The 23,069-nt window shown below is 37.2% G+C and overlaps 1 protein-coding gene across 2 annotated transcripts in view; it reads right to left on the reverse strand.

The window, feature by feature from the left end:
• The window catches only part of TMEM242 (transmembrane protein 242), a 57,508-nt gene that overhangs the window by 28,826 nt on the left and 5,613 nt on the right, over positions 1-23,069 (reverse strand). Inside the window, exons 3-4 of one of the 2 annotated variants that reach the window (XM_074187911.1) lie at positions 11,823-11,960; positions 8,828-10,246 (exon numbers count right to left, since the gene is read on the reverse strand). In XM_074187911.1, coding sequence (XP_074044012.1) covers positions 10,181-10,246; positions 11,823-11,960 — 204 coding nt within the window. In that variant the 3' untranslated portion in view covers positions 8,828-10,180. Of the gene's footprint in view, positions 1-8,827; positions 10,247-11,822; positions 11,961-23,069 lie in introns of those variants that run through there. The other variant, XM_074187909.1, reaches the window with a different exon arrangement.

Below are 23,069 nucleotides of genomic sequence, written 5' to 3' on the forward strand. Positions count from 1 at the left end.
TCTTTAATAAAAAAGAAATTACCATGGAAGTTGTAAAGAAGATGGACTGGAGATGGAGAGACTTGAGAGAGATCATTTAGGAGACTCTTTAATAGTTCAGATAAGAGGTAAAATGGTTCCTTGATTATAATGGCCACCTAGTTTGGTTGCATGACTCCCCCAGCTCTATTAAGAAGCACATGAGTAGGAGCTGAGGAGATGGTTTGTTGGGGTCTGGCAAAGCCTGAGTACTTATAGAAAAAGGGGGAAAGGGATCCAAGAGTAAAGAACAGTTGAATTAATTACTTGCTAGATACAAATAGGGGAAAATACTGTTGAAGAATGTTTTATTGTCCTGACAATTTGACAATTCATATAGTCCCAAAATTAAAAAAAGGAAGAAGAGAATGGCCTTGACATTCTTTGAAGAAATTGGGTAATATTTTTAATGTCTCCCAGATCCTCCCTGAAACAAAGACCATCTTTTTTTAAAGGTCCATGATGGACCTTTACAGCAAGCAGCTGTAACATCTAAAGAACTGTATAGGAAATGTATCATAAAGGATGTTATCAAAGAAATGTATGCCCAGAAAAGAGACATGCATCAATCTTGTTATATAAACTGAGAGATAGTCTAGATGCTCCACTGGTATCCATGTAACAAGAGAAGTTTAAAGGAAGGCCCAGCAGACTAAGTAGCACTATTGTGGTAGGTTTATGGGAGGACATGAAGAAAAGCCTCCCAGGATAGGCTAGCTTTGAGGGGTTATCTGCCTCATAAGGTAAAATATTCACATTCACAGATCCATGGACATCCCTTTTTCCTCCACATTTATCATGTATCTACTTGCAATTTATGGATTATATTATTTCTACTAGATTATGAATTTCATGATGAAAAGGGTCATATCTTATTTAATACTTGTATTACCCATGGTTCTTAGCACTGTATATTATGATTGATTGATTGTAAACACTTAATTGTTGAAAATTAATTCTATTATGATCTGAGCTTTTAAGGGCAGGTCCCTAGTGAAGATGTCAAAAATGTAAAATCAACTCCCTTTTAATTATTAAAAAAAAGGGGATTCACAAGGTACACATATGTATAGGGAGTTAAAATCCTTCTCCAAGTTTTATCAACTTGAAGCAGAAAATCAATTTTTCCCCTAACATAAAAAAAGCAAAAAGGGAGTGGGAAGCTAGAGAATGCTGATTCTAACAATAAGAATGAGATTAAAGACAGAAAAACTTTTAACATTTAAAGATTTCAAACCCCTTGATGCTTCCTAAGTTTTGAAATCAAAACCAGGAACTCTATGTGCTGAGACAGAATTCACTATAAGGGGAACATTATTTTTTTCTCTGTTTGACTTTACGGATTTCCAGAAGGAAAAATCATGATGATCTAAAATACTAAATCATCAAGAAGAGACTACCTGATTGTTCCTAAGTATCTATACTTCTTTAAATTGTATTCTAATTCTTATCAATTAAAAATAATATGCTAATAATTAGCAAACAATAATATGTTATTAAATTAATTGGGGGGGTTGCAAGGCAATGGGGGTAAAGTGACTTGCCCAAGGCCCCACAATTAGACAATTATTATGTGTCCGAGGCAAGATTTGAACTCAGGCCCTCTTGATACCAGAGCCAGTGCTCCATTCACTGCGCCACCTAGCTGCCCCAAAATTAAATTTTTAATAGGGAAAAAAATTTTGATTTGCACAAGCATTCTAATAATCGTGCTTTAGTTATCCATACATGTGTTTTACATAGCCATTTAATTTTTTTTTTACATAGCCACTAGATCATAGGCTACAATTCAAGCATCATTGCTCACCTGGGTGACAAATTAGGCACAGAGCTTAAAAAAAACCAAACAAGTCTATTGAGAATTATTCTTGCCAACACACTAGAAAGAAGGGGAAATCTCACACCATTCAAGCAACCTTTTAAGTTTAAATTGGCTTTCTATGTACTATTTCCTACTGGGAAACACATTTACTACAAGTTGACACAAATATTCCAGTAGCAATTTTATTGTTAAATTGTCTCATTTAAAAATAATAAGTTAGCATTCAGGTTTGTTGATTAACCTCCTAAGAGCTTGGTTAAGCAGAAAGATTTGAGAAAATGGAGTTTTTGTACTATATAGCTAAGTGACCAGGTCCTGGACATTTCCAGACTTTTTTTTTACTTATAGATCATAGAAAGAGAGTTACTAATATATGGAGAAATCTTTTTTTTTTTTAAAGAAGAAAAGGAAGAAGAAGGAAGAATTAGAAGATTGTCAGTTCTGGTTATCACAGTTATTTCACAGTAAAGAAAGACTGAGGACTGGATCTGTGTCTGCATTGATACAGCAAACTCCCAGAAGAGGACACTCACAGTTCCCCTACTGCAGGTCAATATCTTTGAAACAATTTATAGTCTTAGAGTGTTGCCTAGAGTACTTGCCAAAGATCACAAAGATGGACCATTACAGAGACAACCCTTGGAATTCAGGACTTCCTGACTGGGTGAGCAACTTTTTCTCCCCCTTACAGCGCACTGCTTCTCTTAAAAGCAACATATGAAAACGAGTATCATTATATTAGTAGATATTTCTCAAAGTCACTAAAATTATTTACGTGCAACTATTTTTACTTTTGGGGGTTTTTTTTTTCAAGGCAATGGGATTGAGTGACTTGCCCAGGGTCACACGGCTAGGTAATTTTAAGTGTCTGAGGCCAAATTTGAACTCAGGTCCTCCTGACTCTAAGGGCCAGTGCTCTAGCCACTGCACCACCCAGTTGCCCCTTATTTTTACTTTTTAAAAAGATTCCAACAATATTTTGTTTTAAAAATAACTTCAGGGGTGGCTAGGTGGCATATTGGATAAAGCACCGACCTTGGAGTCAGGAGTACCTGGGTTCAAATCCAGTCTCAGACACTTAATAATTACCTAGTTGTGTGGCCTTGGACAAGCCACTTAACCCCATTTGCCTTGCAAAAACCTAAAAAAAAAATAACTTCAAAAGAATTCAAGAGGACCTTTAAAACAAGCAGGTTGAATATATATATCACAGAATGGGGAGAAAACATTACTTCTAAAATATTTTTTCTTTATCTCGGGGACAGAATTTAATATTTATAATAATTCTAAAATTTTAAAATACATTGAAATATATTATGAAATTATCTCAATTCTTTAATTCATGTTTTCTGTTATTATCAAGGTTTTATAAATTACAGTTCTTCCAAAGGACTCAAATTGTGTCTTTATAATTTTCAATCATATTCTCAATAAATGTTGACAGTGAAAATGATATGAACTTTCATTTTTGTAGGGGGCATTAATCTAAGAAACTAATTGTAATGTCAGATTAGGTCTAAAAGAATGTATTATTTGTGAATTGGTAATTTGTTTCCTTAAAATTGACAAAAGAATTCACAATATTCAACTCTTCCAGATAGCATGAAAAAACAAACTACTCCAGAAATATTTTCAAATGTCACTAACTGTGGGACAATTTATTAAAATACACATAAAAGGAAAATAGTTATCCTAAAGTTCTAGGAATGAGTGAAAATTATGAAATTATAACCAGAGTCTGTCTATGCCTTCAGGGAGTTGTATCTACTCTAACACCTTGCCAGCAAAAGTGTCAACTGAAATAAGTTACTTAAATTGAATTATATAACATTATTAATTAAAAGCTCTACATTTCACTTTAACCTATTTAAAAGCTTTTAAAAATGAAATATACTGATTAATTATGTCTAAAATAGATATAATGAGAAGACATTCTTGCATTTTGCAATGTCAAAGCAGAAAGGGCTTAGGTTTAGCCTTGAAGTCTTGGTGTAAGTCTCAGCTCTGTCCCTAACTAGCTGTTTGAACATGAAGCACTCCTACAAGCCCCAGTTTCCTCATTAAGATAATTAATCTGTACTGATTATACTTGTCCTTAAACTGGATGTCCAGGAGATATCTTAAACTCACAATGTCCAAAGCAGAACTCAGTTTCTTTCCCCCCAAACCACCCCACTTCCCTATGACTGTCACTGGCACCACCACATCCTCCCACTCTCTGGGCTCACAAGCCAGGCTTCATAATCAGCTCCTTGCCATTTCACACCCATCCCAAATTTGTTGCCAAATCCTGCCAGTTTCACCTCTGAAAAATCTCTCCCCTTCCCTCCTCTGCCACCACCACCTCATCACCTCCTACCCAGCCTGCTGCAATAGCTATTGGGGGTCAGCCTAGCACAAGTCCCTCCTTGCTCCAGTGCATCCTCTAGTCAGCTGCCAAAGGGATTTCCCTAATCCCACATATGACCTTCCTCCTCAATATGCTCCCAGCTCCTCATCACCTCCATAATCAAAACCAAAAATCCTGTTTGGTACTGAAAACCCTAATTTCTATCCTTACCCCACGCCCTCTGCTCTTTCTGTCTTCTTACACCACACTCCCCAAAAGGTCCACTTCAAGACACTGGCCTCCAGGCTGCTCTGTGAACAAGACATTTCATTTCTCTTGACTGCCCCTATGCTTGGAACACTCTTCCTCCTCATCACTGCTTCCTAACTTTGCTAGCAAAACTCCATCTTCCCCTCAATTCTAATGCCTCCCTTCTGTTGATTATTTCCTATTAAGTCTGTCCACAACTTGTCTGTACATGTTGAGGGCTTAGCACAATGCTAGCACACAGGAGATACTCATTAAATGTTACTGACTGAAGATTAAATGTTCAAAGGAGTTTGTACAATGTGCAAATGAAAACACAGGATCAGCTTTATCGTTTCCACTAGCTCTTCTGTTCAGTAAGTTTTTATTAAAAATAAATCACCAAAAAATAGAAATGGAACTGTTTTTCCATTGAAAGAATCATCCATAAGGATTAAGGAAAAAAAAAAAAACAGAAAGAAAAGCCAAAGCAGAAAAAGAATAGGAAAAAGAATAGTCTTCAAGGACATGAGAAAATCTGCTTACTTCCTTTTTTGGCCAGCAGATGTAGCTGTGGTTTAAGATAGTAAAAGTAGGCATTTTTTATTAAGTGCTCTCCAGGTCAGTCATCAGATGGCACTTTTCCTTGAGCTAGATCTACATTTCAACCTGAGACAGCAATTTCACACTGTAATATAATTAGGTTTACTGTGTGAATTACTCCCCAGAGTGCCTCAATTCTCTATCTTGCCTTGTATACATAGACCTGTCCTATTTCTAATTTATGCTAGTGTTTGTATAGTAAACGTTTTCCTTATTCATAGGGACTGATTTTTTCTAAAACAGTACAGTTGATAAAGTTTGATCACAGACAACTATCTCTCCCTTTTTTAATGTCAAAATGACCACATATACATACATAAATATCCTCTTGAGCAAAATGTAAAAACTTGAAGTCCATTGAGTTCCATGCATCATGTGGAGAGAGGTTAATTTCTCTGTGTGATAACTAGTAAAGTGAACTACACAAGAAAAGCAACCATGACAGGTGTGTCAAGAGAGAAAACGAAGACTAGAAAATAAAGTGAACTGGTCATATAGGTCAAGAACAAGACCTAAACAAGAGACTGCCTGTCCACTGTACCTCTCAGGAGATCCAGAGAGTAGCCCTAGAAGTCTGGGTGGCTCTGCTCTGAGGATTTAGAGAACATAGACAACAGCTGCATGGGAGGAGAGAGCATGGTTGGGTCATGGCCTGGTCCCCCAGAGGAAGCACCCACAGATCCAATGATGAAGTATTATACAGGTCATGTGACCAAATGTGACATTGCTGACCTTTTCTATAATGCTCACTGACTCTCAAATATTTCTCTAAGAGGAAATATGTGCCCGAGGAAAAGCAATTACAGCTGTCTCCACAGAAGACATAAAGACTTCAAGAAACTTAACAAGGCAACAACCTTATGATAGCAGAGAAAGTTAATCCAAAAAACAAGAAGAAAGCTAATCCATTACTTGCTCATTCAGCAAATCCCACCACAAGCCCCCATGCTCTGGCAGACCACAAAAGCCAACCTTCTGGCTGGTGCTCTGGATCTGTTCAGAAATACCCCTGCTGCTGCCTCAGGCTCTGCCAGCACACCATGCCCAAGCCCTCAGCCCCCTCACCCCCAAGATCTCTACTCTGGTTAATGGAGGAAAGTAGAAGCATGCTGTGCTAGGGAATGCCAAGTGCAACTAGGAAACAAAGACTCTTAGACAAGTACCAGGATGTAGGAAGGTGGAGTCAAATTAGGCTCCAAAGAGAGAGAATTAGCATCCAGGTGGGACCATTTCTGTACCCCCCCCCCCCCAAGGGGTCTTAAGGAAGGAACTGAGGTTGGTAGGAAATGAACTGGGTCAACTTTGAGGTCTAGGCCCAGGAAGAATACTTTTATAAAGGAAAGAATCAAAAAATGACCAAAAGGGGTCAAAGAAAAAAAGGACTAAAACTAAAACTATCTCAGGAAGAAGAAAACTCAGTTAAAATCCTGGAGCATACCTAACACCCACAAGGCTACCAGAGATGACAAATGAAAATTTTGAAGAGGCTGAGGTGGGCCTGTTAATTTGTGCAGCCATTCTAGAACACAATTTGGAACTATGCCCACAAAGTTACCAATCTTAGCCTCCCCAGGACCAGCTAGACCACCACTAGACCCCCTCCCCAATAAAGGATCTCTATGTACAAAAATAGTTGGGGCAATTTTTCTCAGGATAGAAAAAGACTGCAAACTAAGGGAATATCCTTTTGAGGAATTGATAGCTAAACAAATGCTAATGGCCAAACAATGGCTAAAAAAATTATGGTTTCTGGATAATGGATAATATTATATCATAAGAAATGATGCAATAGTTTCAGAAGAAAGAAGACTTATGAACTGAAGCACAGAAAAGTGAGTAGAACTGGGAGAACAATTTATATAGTAACATTCTATAAAAAACAACTTTGAAAGAATTTAAAATTCTTTATCAACATGATAAATCACAAAACCAAAAGAATAGATGAAAAGGACCTTTCATCTCCTAACAGAGAGGTGATAAACAAAAATGCAGAGATACATTTTCATATATAGCCAACTTTAGAATACAGTTATGTATTTAGGACTTTATTTTTGAAGTTGGTTTTTTGTATGTTTTATTTTTGTTTTTCTCAATGAGGGAATGGATGGAGATAGTGGGAAGGGCAGATTACTTTTTTAAAAAAGAAAACAAAAAACCAAAGGATGTTTATTACAACACCCAATATTTACTTCTTACTATATATAGTGCTGCTCTGAATTAAATTTTAGCTACTAAACTACCCTGCCAAAAAGCCAATGAAAATATTCTCCATTATCTTGCTACTAAAACAAAATTCTCAATTCACTGCCTAAATGAGATAAGAATCTTATTGACATGATTGTTACTGGAAATGAATGGGTAAGCATAGAATTTAAAGAGGACACCGTTTGTGTTTTTAAATCACTGCACTAATTGCTTATTGCCTTCAAAGGAGAAAGAGAAGAAGAAAAATTTGGAACTCAAAATCTTACAAAAATGAATGTTGGAAACTACATGTATAATTGGAAATAATAAAACTGTTTAAATCATTGTATTGACTTGGATAGTCTGACTTCCTGAGAAGATACAAACTGTAGAAGTGGAGAGAGAGAGGAAAGACAGAGTAAAGAGCTTGAATGGAAAGTAGAAAAATAGTGAGGGGTGAGCTTTTAAAAAATTATACCTTATGTTTTATAAATAACAGCTGCCCATGTACAGGTAATTCAATTAATCAACAGGCATATTGAGTCCTTATTATGTTTCAAGCATTTTTGAAAGGCACTAGAAATGCAAAGACAAAAAAATCAAATAACTTCTATCTTCAAGGATAAATATAAATGGAGAGAATCTGTGCACAGATACAAGGAAAAGAGAATATACTTTTTTCTATGTAGTTTCAAAGGAAAGAACTAGGACCAATGAGCAGATGTTACAGGAAGATAACTTTTTAGTTCTATAAAATGAAGATCTTTCTAAGAATTCAAGTTATTCAAAAATGTATTAAACTGCCATATGAAAAAATAAGTTTCTCATTACTGGAAGCATTCAGACAAATCTGGGTAACCATGCGTCAAGGATTTCTATCCATCAGGGGTTCTTAACTTTTTTTTTTCTGTCATAGATCCCCTTTCAGAAACTGGTGAGGACTTTTTCAGAAGTGTTTTTAGATGAATTTTCCCTCCCCCCAAATCCACAGTATTATAAATATATATATATATATGTGTGTGTGTGTGTGTGTGTGTGTGTGTGTGTGTAGTTCTTAAAATATTTTTAAATGTGTTAAAACATGACAAAAAAATCCAGGTCTTTATTAATTCCTTTATTAACTCTGGCCCTAATCCCAGTTGCTTTATATGCCTGGATATACTTCTGATCATGGAACTCTGAGTTCCAGTGGTTCTGATGATATTTTTGGCCAATATGGTTTTTCATTTGGTCACAGAAAGGGTAGAAATGGAGTTGCAGGTGCATTTCCACTGCTCCATTGATGACAAGAGCAGTTTGGTAACGTCTGTAGAGCTTGGGTTCAAAAAGGTATTAAGAGAGCATGTTAGCTACATTCTTTGTGATCAAAGAAATATTCTGAGCAAATGAAGCTAGCATGTGAGGGGGCTGATAAGTTAGTATCACAGTAGCTGTCTTATATTTTTGAAATTTAGGAACCATATATCTCTCTCTCTCTCTCTCTCTCTCTCTGTATATATATATACATATATATATATATGTATATATATACACACACACACACACACATATATATATGTATATATATATATATATATATATATATATATATACACATATATATATATGTATATATACACCTTAGTTAGATATATCCAGGAATATACAGTAGGGAGCTCACGAGCATGTCCAGAGAAGGAATAAGTGCTGGGATCACAATGAACCGTTCAGAACAGATCAAGAACAAGGAAGGAATATGAACAAGTGGAAGGAGGAAGAAATAAAAGATGAAGGACACTAGAGGCTAGAGACTAACCACAGCAGGGGATAGAAAAGATAGATAAGCTATAGATGAAAGTAATGAGCAAAGTGGATACAGTATAGTGAAGTAAAGTCACCTGGGATCAGGGATTGGGAATCATAGGACAGAAAAAGAGCAACAACCAGGGAAAGTAGTTCAGCATGGAGAAGAAAGAGAAAGAGCACAGGAAAGGCAAGAGGTGAAAATGCAAACTGAGAGGAAGAAACTGAAGAAGGAGATAGATGAAAAGGTCAAGGAAGAGGAGGTTAGAGCATGGGAAAGATGACAATTAAAGGATGAGGAGTTGGCATGAAGAAACACTCCAAAAGGAAATGAACCAATCACTGTGCTGATAAATGTGCATATTTCTTGAACAGACTTGGGACTTCACTCTCTATAGCATCACCTGATCTACATCTTCCATTTTTAGAAAGCTGCTGGGGGCAATGGAAGTTAAGTGATGTGCCCAGAGTACAACAGTAGGACTGGGAAAAGGCAGAATTTGAATCCAAGTCTCCCTTACTCCCAGTCTAGTGCGATACAGAGGAACCAGTCTGAGGTAGCCTATTTGGTTGATGGATTGATGTTTATCCTTCCCTCTTGAAGAAGACCACAACATCAGGAAGGTGATGCCATGACAAACATGTGAATTGGATTGGAGTAAGGGGGAGCTGTGCTACTTTCTGGAGCCATCTGGGTCCAGTGGTCACATATGAATCAGGATGACTGGAAATGGCCCTGGATATGAGGCAATCAGGGCTAAGTGACTTGCCCAAGGCCATACAGCTAGTGAGTGTCAAGTATCTAAGGCTGGATTCAAACTCCTATCTCCTCCTGACACCAAGGCCAGGGCTCTATCCACTGCACCACCCAGCTGATGTATTATCTGATATATTTCTATTCATTTGGAAAAGAATAAGCAAACAAACTGATGTCTAGAGAAAAGCTACCAATAATAGCTGCTGGCACTTACATTATCATATGATAAATGCATTATACCACCAACCAAGGAGTTGAGGGAGGGTTTCATGAAGGAGGTGTTCTCTGAATTGGACTTTACAGGCTGAGAAGTTCAATATCAAAGAAAAGGAGGATATTCCAGGCAGAAAGAATAGCACAGGGACAGCTAGGTGGTGCAGTGGATAAAGCACCAGCCCTGGAGTCAGGAGTACCTGGGTTCAAATACGGTCTCAGACACTTAATAATTACCTAGCTGTGTGGCCTTAGGCAAGCCACTTAACCCCATTTGCCTCGCCAAAAAAACCTAAAAAAAGAAAAAAAAATTAAAAAAAAAAGAAAGAAAGAATAGCACAACCAGTTGGAATTTGAGGTACACAAAGAATAAAATAAATTGTCAAGGGTCCTGAATGCCAAGGACAAAAAGTGTGACCCTTACTCAGCAGGCAAATAAGGCATTCAATATTTTTGAGTCAAGGAGTAAAATGGCCACATCTGTGTTTAATAAAGACCATTCCAGCAGTGCTATAAAGGATGGATCCAAGAGAATGGCAATTTAGGAATCTCACATAATTATTAAATTTGGGAACTCGGGAAGCCTCAGAATATTTATTTTGCAGATGAAAAAAACTAAAATTTTAGAGGCTAAGTGACTTACAGAAATCACATAATTTCTAAAAATGAAAATAATGATTTTAATGACTATGGTGTTGGGAGGAAGGAGGGAAAGAGGAGATGAGAGAGAGCAGACCATCGACTTGGAAATGTTTGTACCATCTCAAACTAAATTAAAAACATCTGTAATAAGAAGCCCAGCATTGTGGAAAGACTTAAGCAATTTTATAACAATGTGACATGGGGGGGGGGGGGTTTCAACAATGTTTAAAGAAAGTGGAATTATTAAAAATCATATTATAATTTCATTACTTTTATTCTCATATCAATACTATATAAAATTTGCATAAATTATTATCTTTTAGAAAAAGCTATTAAGAAGCTGTTGTGGCTATATCTAAAATTCTTTTTACTTTTTTGATCCTAAATTCAAATTCAAAGAATTAAAAACAGAGCATTATTCATGAAGGAATAACTATGAAACTCTTTCTTCTCATAAAAAAAAACCTTTTACATTCCTTAGGTTAATTTATCAAATAAGTAACTTATGTGTCTTAAAGATCACTAAATAATGTGGATTTTTTCAAAGATTTTTAAATGCCTTCATATACTTTTAAAGTTTGCTTGTGAAACAAAGTGGCATGCTTTGTAGAATTTAATAACAGGAAGATGTAAAAATTCATCTATTAGATTTCTTGAGGGGAGATGTGACTGTGAACTTGAAGGGGAAAAAAAATTACATCTTTATTTTCCCTAACCTTTAACAGAAATTTATTTAAATTATTTATTTAAATAATTATTCAAGTATTTAAAAACATTATTCTGAAAAAAAGGGTCCAGAGGCTTTATCTGATTGCCAAAGGGGTTCATGATACATAGTTAAGAACTTTTGATCTAAAGTACTTTATTTTGCAGATAAAGAATCTGAGGCTTAGGGAAGTTAAACAACTTGCCCAAGATCACAGGATAATATAGAGCCAGATACAGGACTGGAATCCAGGTTGCTTAACTCTTTTCAAAAGGGTTATTTTATCATGTCATGTGTTATATTCATTTATTTAAATCACTTTTTTATAATGTGCAATGATAATTAGTGAGAACTTAGCTAGGTTTTTCATCACTACTTTTTAAAACATTCAGTTGCATTCTGTGTATAAATGTGTGTTAAAGGGAAAAGAGTAAAATTTGCGAAGACTGCTAAAATCTGCAGCAGATATGGTGACTAGGCACACTAAGATTTAGGTCAGAGAAATAGTGATGGTACTTACACTGTGAACTCCTAAAGCTTTCCAGACTGCAAAACTGATTACACCTACTCCACACCATGCATAAAGTGAGCCCCAACCCAATGCTCGCAAGGCAAGAGAAGAACCACTCTCAGGTAAAGCAGCCGTAGCAGTAACTCCCTGTAAACAAAAACAGAATAGTAAGAACAATGTGAGCCAGAAATGATGATAAGAGATAAGAGGAAAATTAATTCAAGGGTAAATTCATAGGATCAGACTTAGAATTACAGAATTAAAGAATGTGTTTTACAAATGAAATTACATCTTAGGGAGGTGAAATGATTTGTCCAAGTCACACAGTTAATAAATATGTGACCCAGAATTTAAATTTAGGTCTTTCTGAATCAAAGTATGGAGCTCTATCTAACTATGATTTTTGAGAAAATGGTCAAGTGAGAAGTGATTCCAGTGACACTAGCCTTCTCCCCACTAAAGATAATAAAAACTAGCAATTCCATAGCCCTTTAAGGTCTGTGAAGTGTTTTATATGTGATATAATTTAATACTCACAACACCTTTGGGAGGTAGGTGCTATTGTTATACTCCCTTTTCAGATAGAAATTGGAACTAAGCAATGTTAAGTGAGTTCCCCAGGGTCACACAGCTTGTGTGTGTGTGTGTGTGTGTGTGTGTGTGTGTGTGTGTGTGTGTGTGTGTGTGTCAAACTAAGGACTTCCTTACTCCCAAGTCCAACCTTCTATTTACTAAGTCACCTAGCTAAGAGGTCAAGTTAAAGAATCTGCCACAAGGTGATTGTTATTGCTGTTTTTATTGGGCCTCTCCATCTTACCAAGCTAAAAGTTCAAGACCCACTTGTGCATGGGACAATCCCACTAATCTGTAAAGGATTGGCCTCTTCCATTTCCAACCTGAAAAGGTACAATTCTACCTAGTTAGTTTGGTGCCTTCCTCCCCCATCCTTTCACCAGACTGCTGCCAGACTTAGTACAGACAGCTGATGGGGTTTTATTTCTACTGCAGCTCAGATTTCCTGAGATCAAGTGATCTGTCCTGGTAGGGAGTTTTACAGGCACATGCAATCAATCATGTCTGTTCCACAAGGTTAATGCTTAAAATACTTTAAAAATACTTAGAACAATCACTGAAGATCAATATACCTGCCTCAAACCCTTGTTCCTCCTACCCACCCTCCTCTTCTCACATATCCAAACACTCAATTTCACATAAAGAGAGTAACAGAGGCAAGGAGAAAAAATATGTAAGTTTTTCAAATATTTGGCATCTTTGTATTAATAATTTTCTTATTTGAAACTTTTATGGTGGTCCTGTGTATTATTATGGTTCCAAAAAACTAACCTGACTGGTTACTGCAATTTAAGGTAAAAACTGAATTTATATCCTCTCACAAAGCCCATAAGTTAGCTCTAATAACCCTAAATACAGTAAAGAGAAAACAGACAGAGGAAGTTGGAAACAAGTGTGTGGGCTTTTGGAGCACTCCTCTCTGCAGTGTCTTGAAGGGATCTTCTCTTCACTCCTTCATGCCTAGTCCCCTGAAGACCAGACAAGGGACTGATGAAAGGCAATCATTTTAGAGAAGAAGGTGAAGGGCAAGCCAGAGACTCCTAAAGTAATGTCACAACTGATCACCCTTAGAGAGAGAGAGAGACCTACTACATCCTTGGTGTGAGACAACAAAGAACTAAAAGAACAGGAGAAATAGCACAACAGCAGAGTTTTAAGAAAGAAAAGGACTGGCACTAATAAATTTTTTAGAAAGTTTATCATGAAAAAGAAACTGACAGGGCAGCTAGGTGGCGCAGTGGATAAAGCACCAGCCTTGGAGTCAGGAGTACCTGGGTTCAAATCCGGTCTCAGACACTTAATAATTACCTAGCTGTGTGGCCTTGGGCAAGCTACTTAACCCCATTTGCCTTGCAACCCCCCCCCCCAAAAAAAAAGAAACTGACAAAAGTTGGAGGAAAAAAACTGAACAGATCTTCAGAAAGAGAATAGTTTCAATGGAAAAGTAATTCACCACAAAGGAAAATTAATCAAAATCTCTCAAGGACAAAGGTACCACAATTAGTTCCATAAGACACCCTCAAACAATGAACCAACTTTAACAAACTACAGAACGATTCAAAAGAACCATCAAAAAACTAAGTGAAAACATAAAGAAGAACAGTAACTAGTTCTGGCAAGTTTAGCCAGAAACTCAAACAATTTAGAAAAGACAGAGGCATGCCTCATAACATTCAAATACCCCTAAATAATTAAAGCAACAGAATTGGAATACAAAAATGCAGAGGAAGAAGGAAAAATGAAACAAACTTTAAAAATAGATTAAAAATCCACATGAAAACTCTAAAACTAAAAATATTGAATTTGAAGAAAGGATGCAAAAAGATTCTAAGGAGTGGAGTAAAAATAACCCAGATGTTCAACCCTTGTAAAGTGGCAAAGATGACACAGGTTGGCAACAGTCGATATTGGAAGCGGTGAGACAACAGGCATGTTATGTTGTTCCATTGTTGGTGGAGCTGTGAATCAATACAATTATTTTTTTTATATTTTATTTACATTTTTTTTACCCCAGCTACATGCAATAGCAAGTTTCAACACTTACTTCCAAAACACTTCAAATTCTCTCCCTTTCTCCCATTCCACTCTCCCTATCGAGAAAGCACGTTACTTAATGTAGGTTAAAAATGTGTAGCAATGAATCACATTACCACAATAGTCATGTAAAAGTAAATGTAATTTCCCCACCCCCAACAAAGAAAAAACCTCAAGAAAAATATGAGAAAAAAAGGGGGTTCAGTCTGTATTCAGACACCATCAGCTTTCTTTGGGATAGATCACAATATCATAAGTCCATCAGAGAAATCACTTCAATTTTTTTCCCCCACAATTGCTATTGCTAGCTATTCCTATTCCTCCCCACTCCCATTTATTCTATTCTCTCTTTCACCCTGTCCCTCCTCAAAAGTGTGTTTATCTGACTACTCTCCCATGATCTTCCCTCTCTTCTGTCATCTACACCCCCCCCCCCCCGTCCCCTTTCCTCTCCTATTTTCCTCTAGGGTACGATAGGTTTCTATACCCAATTGAGAACATGTTATTTCTTCTCTGAGCCACTTTCAATGACAGTAAAGGCTCACTCAGTCCCCTTTCTCTTCCCCCCTTCCATTCCATTGCAAAAGCTTTTTCTTACCTCTTTTATGGGAAATAACTTATCCTATTCTACTTTTTCCCTTTCTCCCAGTATATTCCTTTCTCACCCATTGACTCCATCTTTTTAATATAGCTTCAAATTCAGCTCCTTCCTGTGCCTTGTTTATATATGCTCCTTCTAACTGCCCTAATAAATGAGGTTCATATGAGTTATCAGTATCTTCATATGCAGGAATATATATAAACATCATTAAATCCCTCATAATTTGCCCTTCCCATCCACCCTCTGAATGCTTCTGTACTTGAACTGATATCAAACTCTGTTCAGCTCTGGTTGTTTCATCAGGAAACTTTGAAAGTCTCTTTTTCATTGACTATCCATCTTTTCCCCTGAAAGATTATGTTTAGTTTTGATGGGCAGATTCTTGGTTATAATTCAAGCTCTTTTGCCTTTCAGAATATCATATTCCAAGCTCTATCAACCCTTAATGTAGAAATTACTAAATCCTGTGTTATTTTTACTGTAACTCCACGATATTTGAATTGTTTCTTTCTGGCTGCTTATAATATTTTCTCCTTGACTTGGGAGTCCTGGAATTTGGCTATAATATTTCTGACAGGTTTTATTTTGGGACCTTTCAGGAAGTGATCAGTGGATTCTTTCAATTTCTATTTTACCCTCTGCTTCTAGGATATCAATCAGGGCAGCTAGTTTTCTGAAGAATTTCTTAAAAAATTAAGTCCAAGGTCTTTTTTTTTTTTGGTTATGACTTTCATGTAGTTCAATAATTTTTAAATTCTCTCTCCTGGTTGTTTTCCAGGTCAGTTATTTTTCCAATGAGATATTTCACATTTTCTTCTACTTTTTCATTCTTTTGGTTTTGTTTTATTGTTTCTTAATGTTTCACAAAGTCATCTACTTCCCTTAGCTCCATTTCACATTTTAAGGAATTATTTTCTTCAGAGAGGTTTTGGCCATCTGGTCAATTCTGGTTTTTAAAGCATTCTTCTCATTTGCCTTTTGGACTGCTTTTTCCATTTGACCCAAACTGTTTTTTAAAATTTTTTATTTGATTAAGGCATTAGGGTTAAGTGACTTACCCAAGGTCACAAAGCTAGGCAATTATTAAGTATCTTGAGGCCGGAATTGAACTCAGGTCCTCCTGATTCCAGTATGGTGCTCTATCCACTGCACCACCTAGCTACCCCCATGACTGATTTTTAAGATGTTATTTTCATCAGTCTTTGTTTTGCTTTGTTTTCCAATTACATACAATATTTTCCAATTACATAAAAACCAAACTGGCTGGCTTGGCTTTCATGATTTTCTTATATCACTATCATTTCTCTTCCCAATTTTTTCTCTACCTCCTTTATTTTCAAAATCTTTTGAGCTCTTCCATTGCCTGAGACCAATTAATAATTTTCTTGGAGGTTTTGGATACAGAAGTTTTGACTTTGTAATCTTCTGATTGTGTATTTTGATCTTCCATAGAATCAAAGTAATTGTCCATGGTTGGATTTTTTTTTCTTCTGTTGCTTGCTCATTTCCCCAGCCTATGACATGATTTTAATTCTTTGATAATGTGAGGTTCTGCTTCCAGGGTGTAGGACATACTGTCCCAACTTTTTGATGCTATTTTTTTTTTAGGTTTTTGGCAAGGCAATGGGGATAAGTGGCTTGCCAAAGGCCACACAGCTAGGTAATTATTAGTGTCTGAGGCCAGATTTGAACTCAGATACTCTTGACTCCAGGACAGGTGCTCTATCCACTGCCACGTAGCCACCCCATTTGATGCTGTTTTAGGGACACTCCCCTCCCCCAGGGGCCTCAATTCCTCCAAGGTCTTCCAAGAGGCTTTGACTGTTCTCCTGACCTATGCTCTGCTCTGTGGATGACCACAAGTACTCCTTTCTGCCCGAAATCATGAGGAGGGTCCCCGCTCTGGGGACAGTAAAGATCTTTCTCCTGGGACTAGGGCTCCAGACTGTGAACTGGATAGGACTATGGGCAAAGCAACTGATCTTGCCTCAGGGATAGCAAAGAGACCTTTGCAATCTCCATCAACCCCCTTATCATCTGTGGCTGAGTGCTCTGGAAGCAGCTGAGTGCTCTGGAAGCAGCTGCTAGGTGGCTCCCTGTGGGGTAGCTCCCTAGGCCTGCTGCTGGTCCCTGGGGGCCAAGGCTCTGCTGAGGCCTATGCTGGACTGGCCTCTGCTCTCACTCTAGTGAAAGAGTTTTCCCACTACCTTTCCCAATTGTTCTTGGCAATCCTTGAGCTGAGGAGTCTGGAAACCACCCCCGCTGTGATGGACCCAGGCACTCACATGGGCTTTTCCTGGATGGTTGGAGGCAGTTCAGTTGGGAATGGACAGGCTACGCTGAGGGACCTTTCTAACCATGGTGTAACAGACCTTTTTCAACAGAGTTGTCTTAGGATGGAAAATTGCACTCAGTCTTTTTGTGGGTTTTGCCACTCTAGAATTTGATTAGAGTCATTATTTAAAGGCATTGGAAATGGGCTGGGGGAAGAGCTTGTGGGAATTCTTGCCTTTACTCTGCCATCTTGGCTCTGCCCCCTCAATGCAATTATTTTGGGAAAGAAATTTGGAATTATTCAAAAAAGGTTAAAATGTTCACATCCATTGACTAAGAGATTCCCTTACTAGGCTTATGCTGCAAAAAGAAACCATTGATAAAAGTCTCCACATCCCCCCAAATATTTATATAACTTTTTTGTGGTAACAAAGACTTGGAAACAAAATAGATGCCAACAGTCTAGTGAATGACAAAATAAATTGTGGTACATGAAAGTAGTGTTATTGATGTTAAGTGTGATTAAATATTTAGAAGCCTGGGAAGATCTATATGAAGTAATGCATAGTAAAGTAAGCAGGGTCAAGAAAACAATATGTGACCACAGACCACAGTTGCGATCAAAAGTAAATGGTCCATCAATTGATGCTGAGAACCAGAATCAGAGATGCTGATCAGAACCAGAAAAACATTATACAACTAATGACAACATGGGGTGACGATCAACCATGATGGACTTGCTCATTCCATCAGTGCAAAAATCAGGGAAAATTTTAGGGGATTTGTGATGGAGAATACTATCTGTATCCAGCGAAGGAACTGTCAGAGTTTAAATGAAGTTTAAACAAAAACCAAAGGTTATTTTCTTAAAATTTTAAAAAAGTTGTCATATTCTATTAGAAACCAAGAGGGATGGGAATTCAGAGAAGCCTGGAGAGACTTGCATGAACTGATAATGAGCAAGATGAGAAGAACACTGTACATCCTAATGGCAACATGTGGATAATGATCAATTTTATTGGATTTGCTCATTCCATCAATGCAATAATCAGGAACAATCTTAGAGCACCTGCGACAGAGAATACCATCTGTACTCAGACAAAAAACTGTGGAGATAAAAAAAAAGGCCAAAGTCTATCACCTTCAATTTTTTTTATTAAAAAAAAGTCTTGTGTACTACATAATTTTGCTATCTCTAATATTTTATTTTCTCCTCAAGGATATGATTTCTTTCCCAACACACTCAATTTTGATCAATATATAGCATGGAAATAATGTAAAGATTACCAGACTGCCTTCTGTGGGGGGATGGGGGAGGGAAGGGAGGGTAAAGATTGTAAAATTCAAAACCTTACAGAAAATGGAGGTAGAAACTACTTTTGTATATAGCTGAAAAACAAATATATTAATTTTTAAAAAGTCATCATATATTATATAATTTTGCTATCTCTAATGTTTTCTTTCTTCCTTTTGGATCTTCTCTCACAACATGTTCAACTTCGCATCTATGCTTATCATGGATATAAATGTAAAGTCTATATCAGATTGCCTTCTGTTGGGGAGATGTGGGAGGGAAAGAAATTGTAAAACTCAAAATCTTGCAAAAAAAAATGACTAGTAGAAACTACCATTGTATATAATTGGAAAACAAAGCAAATATTCATTTAATGATAAAAAAAGTGAATGGTGCAAACTGATAAAGAATAGGTATGGCTTGAAAGAAGACATTAAAAAAAACTTTAGAAAGAGATGAGAGGGGCGGAGTCAAGATGATGACAGGAGAAGAGCTTCTCTTAGCTGCTCTGTATAATATTTGAAAACTCATAAAATAACGATTTTAATTAAATTTTCAAGAGACAGAACCCACAGAAATATCCAGTGAGGCAATTCTCCAGAACAAAGTAACCTGGAAAATAGTGGAAAGGCTCCACTCCACAGGGTTAGAGGGGCAGCCTACCAGAGTTTAGGAACTTCAACCTCTTATAGGCAGCCCCAGGGAGCGTGGCTCATGGCAGCAGGGGCAGTTTCCTGACCTACACCCCAGGGAGTACCAGGCACAACTTGGAAGATCAGCCAGGGTACCTCTGCCTGAGCAAGTATGTAAAGTCCATCCCTCAGGGTACGCAGCTAGCAGTGGTGGAGGCAACAGCCCAGATCCAGGAAATGGAAGCAGGCAGAGCCAGTAAGCAGGAGCCCCCAGGCAACTGAGCCTTGAGTGCTCAGCCTACCAAAGGTAGGGGAGTGGAGAGAGACTACTGAGGCATGTCCTCTGTGCTTGGAACAGCACTCTGGGGCTCGAACCACATTCAGATCCTGATCGCAGTCTAGGTCTCCCAAAGAACAGCAGGGCACCCCTACTTCAACCCTGTGGCAGAGGGGTGCACTTGTGGTCATTCATAGACCAGGAGGGAACACAGAGCCTCACATACTGAGATTTTTGTTGGGGGGGATGTCCCAATAATACTCAAAAGCTCAGGAAACACCCCAAAACCAGGCACAGGCTGGGGAAATGAGTAGAGAAAAAAGAGGAACACCATTGGGAAATACATTGTCTATGATCCCAAGAAGGATCAAAATACTTAATCTGAAGATGAGGAAGTACAAGCTCCTGCATCTAAAGACTACAAGAAAAACAGAAATTGGGCTCAGGCTATGACAGAGTTCAAAAAAGATTTTAAAAATCAAGTGAGGGAGATAGAAGAAAAATTGGGAAAAGAAGTGAGAGAAATGCAGGAAAAACATGAAAAGGAAGTCAGCAGCTTAGTCAAGGAGAGCCAAAAAAATGCTGAAGAAAATAACATGTTAAAAACCAGCATAGGTCAAATGGATAAAACAGTTCAAAAAGTTATTGAGGAGAAGAATGCTTAAAAAGCAGAATTAGCCAGATGGAAAAAGAGATAAGAAAGCTCTCTGAGGAAAACAAATCCTTCAGATCTAGAATGGAGCTAAAGGAAGCTGTTGACTTTACAAGAAGTCAAGACACAATACTTCAACACCAAAAGAATGAAAAATTAGAAGAAAATGCGAAACATCTCATTGAAAAAACAACTCATCCGGAAAACAGATTCAGTCGAGATAATTTAAAAATTATTGTGCTACCTGAAAGCCATGATCAGGAAAAGAGCCTTGACTTCATTTTAAAAGAAATCCTACAGGAAAATTGCCCTGATATCTTAGAAGCAGAGGGCAAAACAGAAATTGAGAGAACCCACCAATCTCCCCCAGAAAGAGATCCAAAAAAAAAAACGTGGAATATCGTAGCCAAGTCCCAGAACTCCCAAGTCAAACAGAAAATATTACAAGCAGCTAAAAGGACACAATTCAAATATTGTGGAGCTGCAGTCAGGATCACACAGGACTTAGCAGCAACTACATTAAAGGCTTGTAGGACTTGGAATATAATATTCTGGAAGGCAAGAGCTTGGAATGCAACAGAGAATCAACTACCCAACAAAACTGAACATCCTCTTCCAAGGGAAAAGATGGACTTTCAATGAACCAAGGGAATTTCAAATGTTCCTGTTAAAATGGCCAGAGCTGAACAGAAAGTTTGATCTTCAAATACAGGACTCAGGTGAAGCATAGAGTGGAAAAGGGTAAAATATGAGGGACTTAATGATGATGAACTGCATGTATTCCTGCATAGAAAAATGATACTGTTAATACTCATAAGAAACTTCTCATTTAATAGAGCAGGTAGAAGGAGCTATTATAGATGAAGCACAAGAGAGAGTTGAATTTGAAGATATAATATATTGTAAAAATGGAGTCAATGGCTAAAAGGGAAATGTAACAGGAGTAAGAGAAAGGAGAGGTGGAATAGGCTAAGATATTTTACATAATAAGATTTTTCATTTCAATGAGTTATTGCAATGATATGGAAGGGGGGTAAGACAAGGGGGAATGAGGGAAACTTTGTTCTCATTAGAGGTGGCTTGGAGCATATATACTCAATGGGGCATAGACATCCAGAGTAAGAAGGAGAGAAGGGGGACAGGGGGAAGGGGGGGGAATCTGAGTGGAGGAGAGGGTGGACCATGGGGGAGAGCGGTCAGATATAACACATTTTCTTTTTTATTTCTTGCAAGGGGCTGGGATTGGATGGCCTGTCCGGGACTACAGGCCTGGGTGGTTGCTGGGCTTTAGGAGTGGTATGTGGGCTTGAGGCCTCTTAGTCCCAGGGCCAGTGATCAGTCTGCTGCACCAATCAGCTACCCTACAGCACATTTAATAAGAGGGACAGAGTGAAAGGAGGGAGAAAATGTAGTGTATGGTAGTGGGGAAGTACAAATGGAGGGAATTGCAATCAGTAATGGCAACAGTGGAAAAGTATGGAAGTAGCTTTTGTGATGGACTTACCATAAAGAATGTGATCCACCCGTGACAGAGCTAGTGGTGTTGGAACACAGACTGAAGCACATTTATTATTATTATTATTTTATTTTTGGTTTTTGCAGAGCAATGGGGTTGGAGTGGCTTGCCCAGGGTCACACAGCTGGGTGATTGTTGGGTATCTGAGCCCGGATTTGAACCCGGGTGCTCCTGACTCCAGGGTCGGTGCTCTGTCCACTGTGCCACCTAGCTGTCCCTATTATTATTTTTTTATTTTAATTTTATTTTTTTCTCTTTTACTTTATTGCTCATGAGGGTCTATATTTTTTGGAGGGAGGGGTAGTATGTTTACTCTTAAACAAGAATATTTTAGTAATGTATAAAAATTATTTGTACAAAAATAAAACTAAACATAAAAAAATAAAAGACATATGAGAAGAAAGTCCCATTCCATTCCTAGACAAAGGTATGAGGACCACCAAGTATGCACTTGTTTTAAGATTTTTTTTTTTTGATGTATTGCTTGGTTATGTTGAATTTCCTTTTTTTCCTTTAAAATAGACAGTTAAAACTATTTAAAAAAGAAAATATTTCAGTCATTTGGAATTACTGTACTAAAATAAAAATGGAAATTTTAAGCTTTTTAGAAGTCAAAATCTGCTAAACTACATTTAAAAATTCCTAGATCTAAAATTTGTAACAATTTCCTTCATATAGGATATATTCAAATTAACCTAATACTTAAAACTCTTTAATTAGTTTTAATAATAAGAATGCCTATACACCCTCCTCCTTTTCCTGCATAGTGAGTCCTATAGCAGTTATCTTGGATACCCTATGATCTGTGCCTTACCTTCTTAAACTGGCCTCATTTCCTTCCAAGAATAGAAGCCATTAAAAAAAATGCTAGTAATCAGAAGGAACTTAATCATCACTGGCACAATTCTGATTTTAGAAACTTAAGTTAAATGATTTCCCTAGAGATCAGAATTTAGTCTGTGTATAAATACATTAAAAATGTTAATATTCTGTTCACCTAAATCAAATAATGACAGCTGTATATAAAAAATTAAGAGAACATAAATTACACATTTGACAAGAAAAAAAAAGATTGGCAAGGTAGAAATGATTGAGGTATCAAAGAGATTTGAATACCAAACAGAGCATTTTATATTTCTCCTGGAAGTAATAAATAGGAAGCCACTCTTGTAATAAAATATCATTTGAAATGCAAGCAAAAATAAAGTTACATACATCTCCATGCTTGTGTCAGATGATAATCTGTGTAGAATAATTTGGCAATTCAATTTTCCTTACAATTATTTTCCTTCATTATTACACAGAAATTATTTTAAAATTCAAATTAAACATCAAAAATTATTAATAAAATAATGAATATTTGCATGCCATTCCACAGAAAGCTTACTTTTGAATCCACAAAG

The sequence above is a fragment of the Macrotis lagotis genome, chromosome 5, assembly GCF_037893015.1.
Source record: "Macrotis lagotis isolate mMagLag1 chromosome 5, bilby.v1.9.chrom.fasta, whole genome shotgun sequence".
In the NCBI taxonomy this organism is placed as follows: domain Eukaryota; kingdom Metazoa; phylum Chordata; class Mammalia; order Peramelemorphia; family Peramelidae; genus Macrotis; species Macrotis lagotis.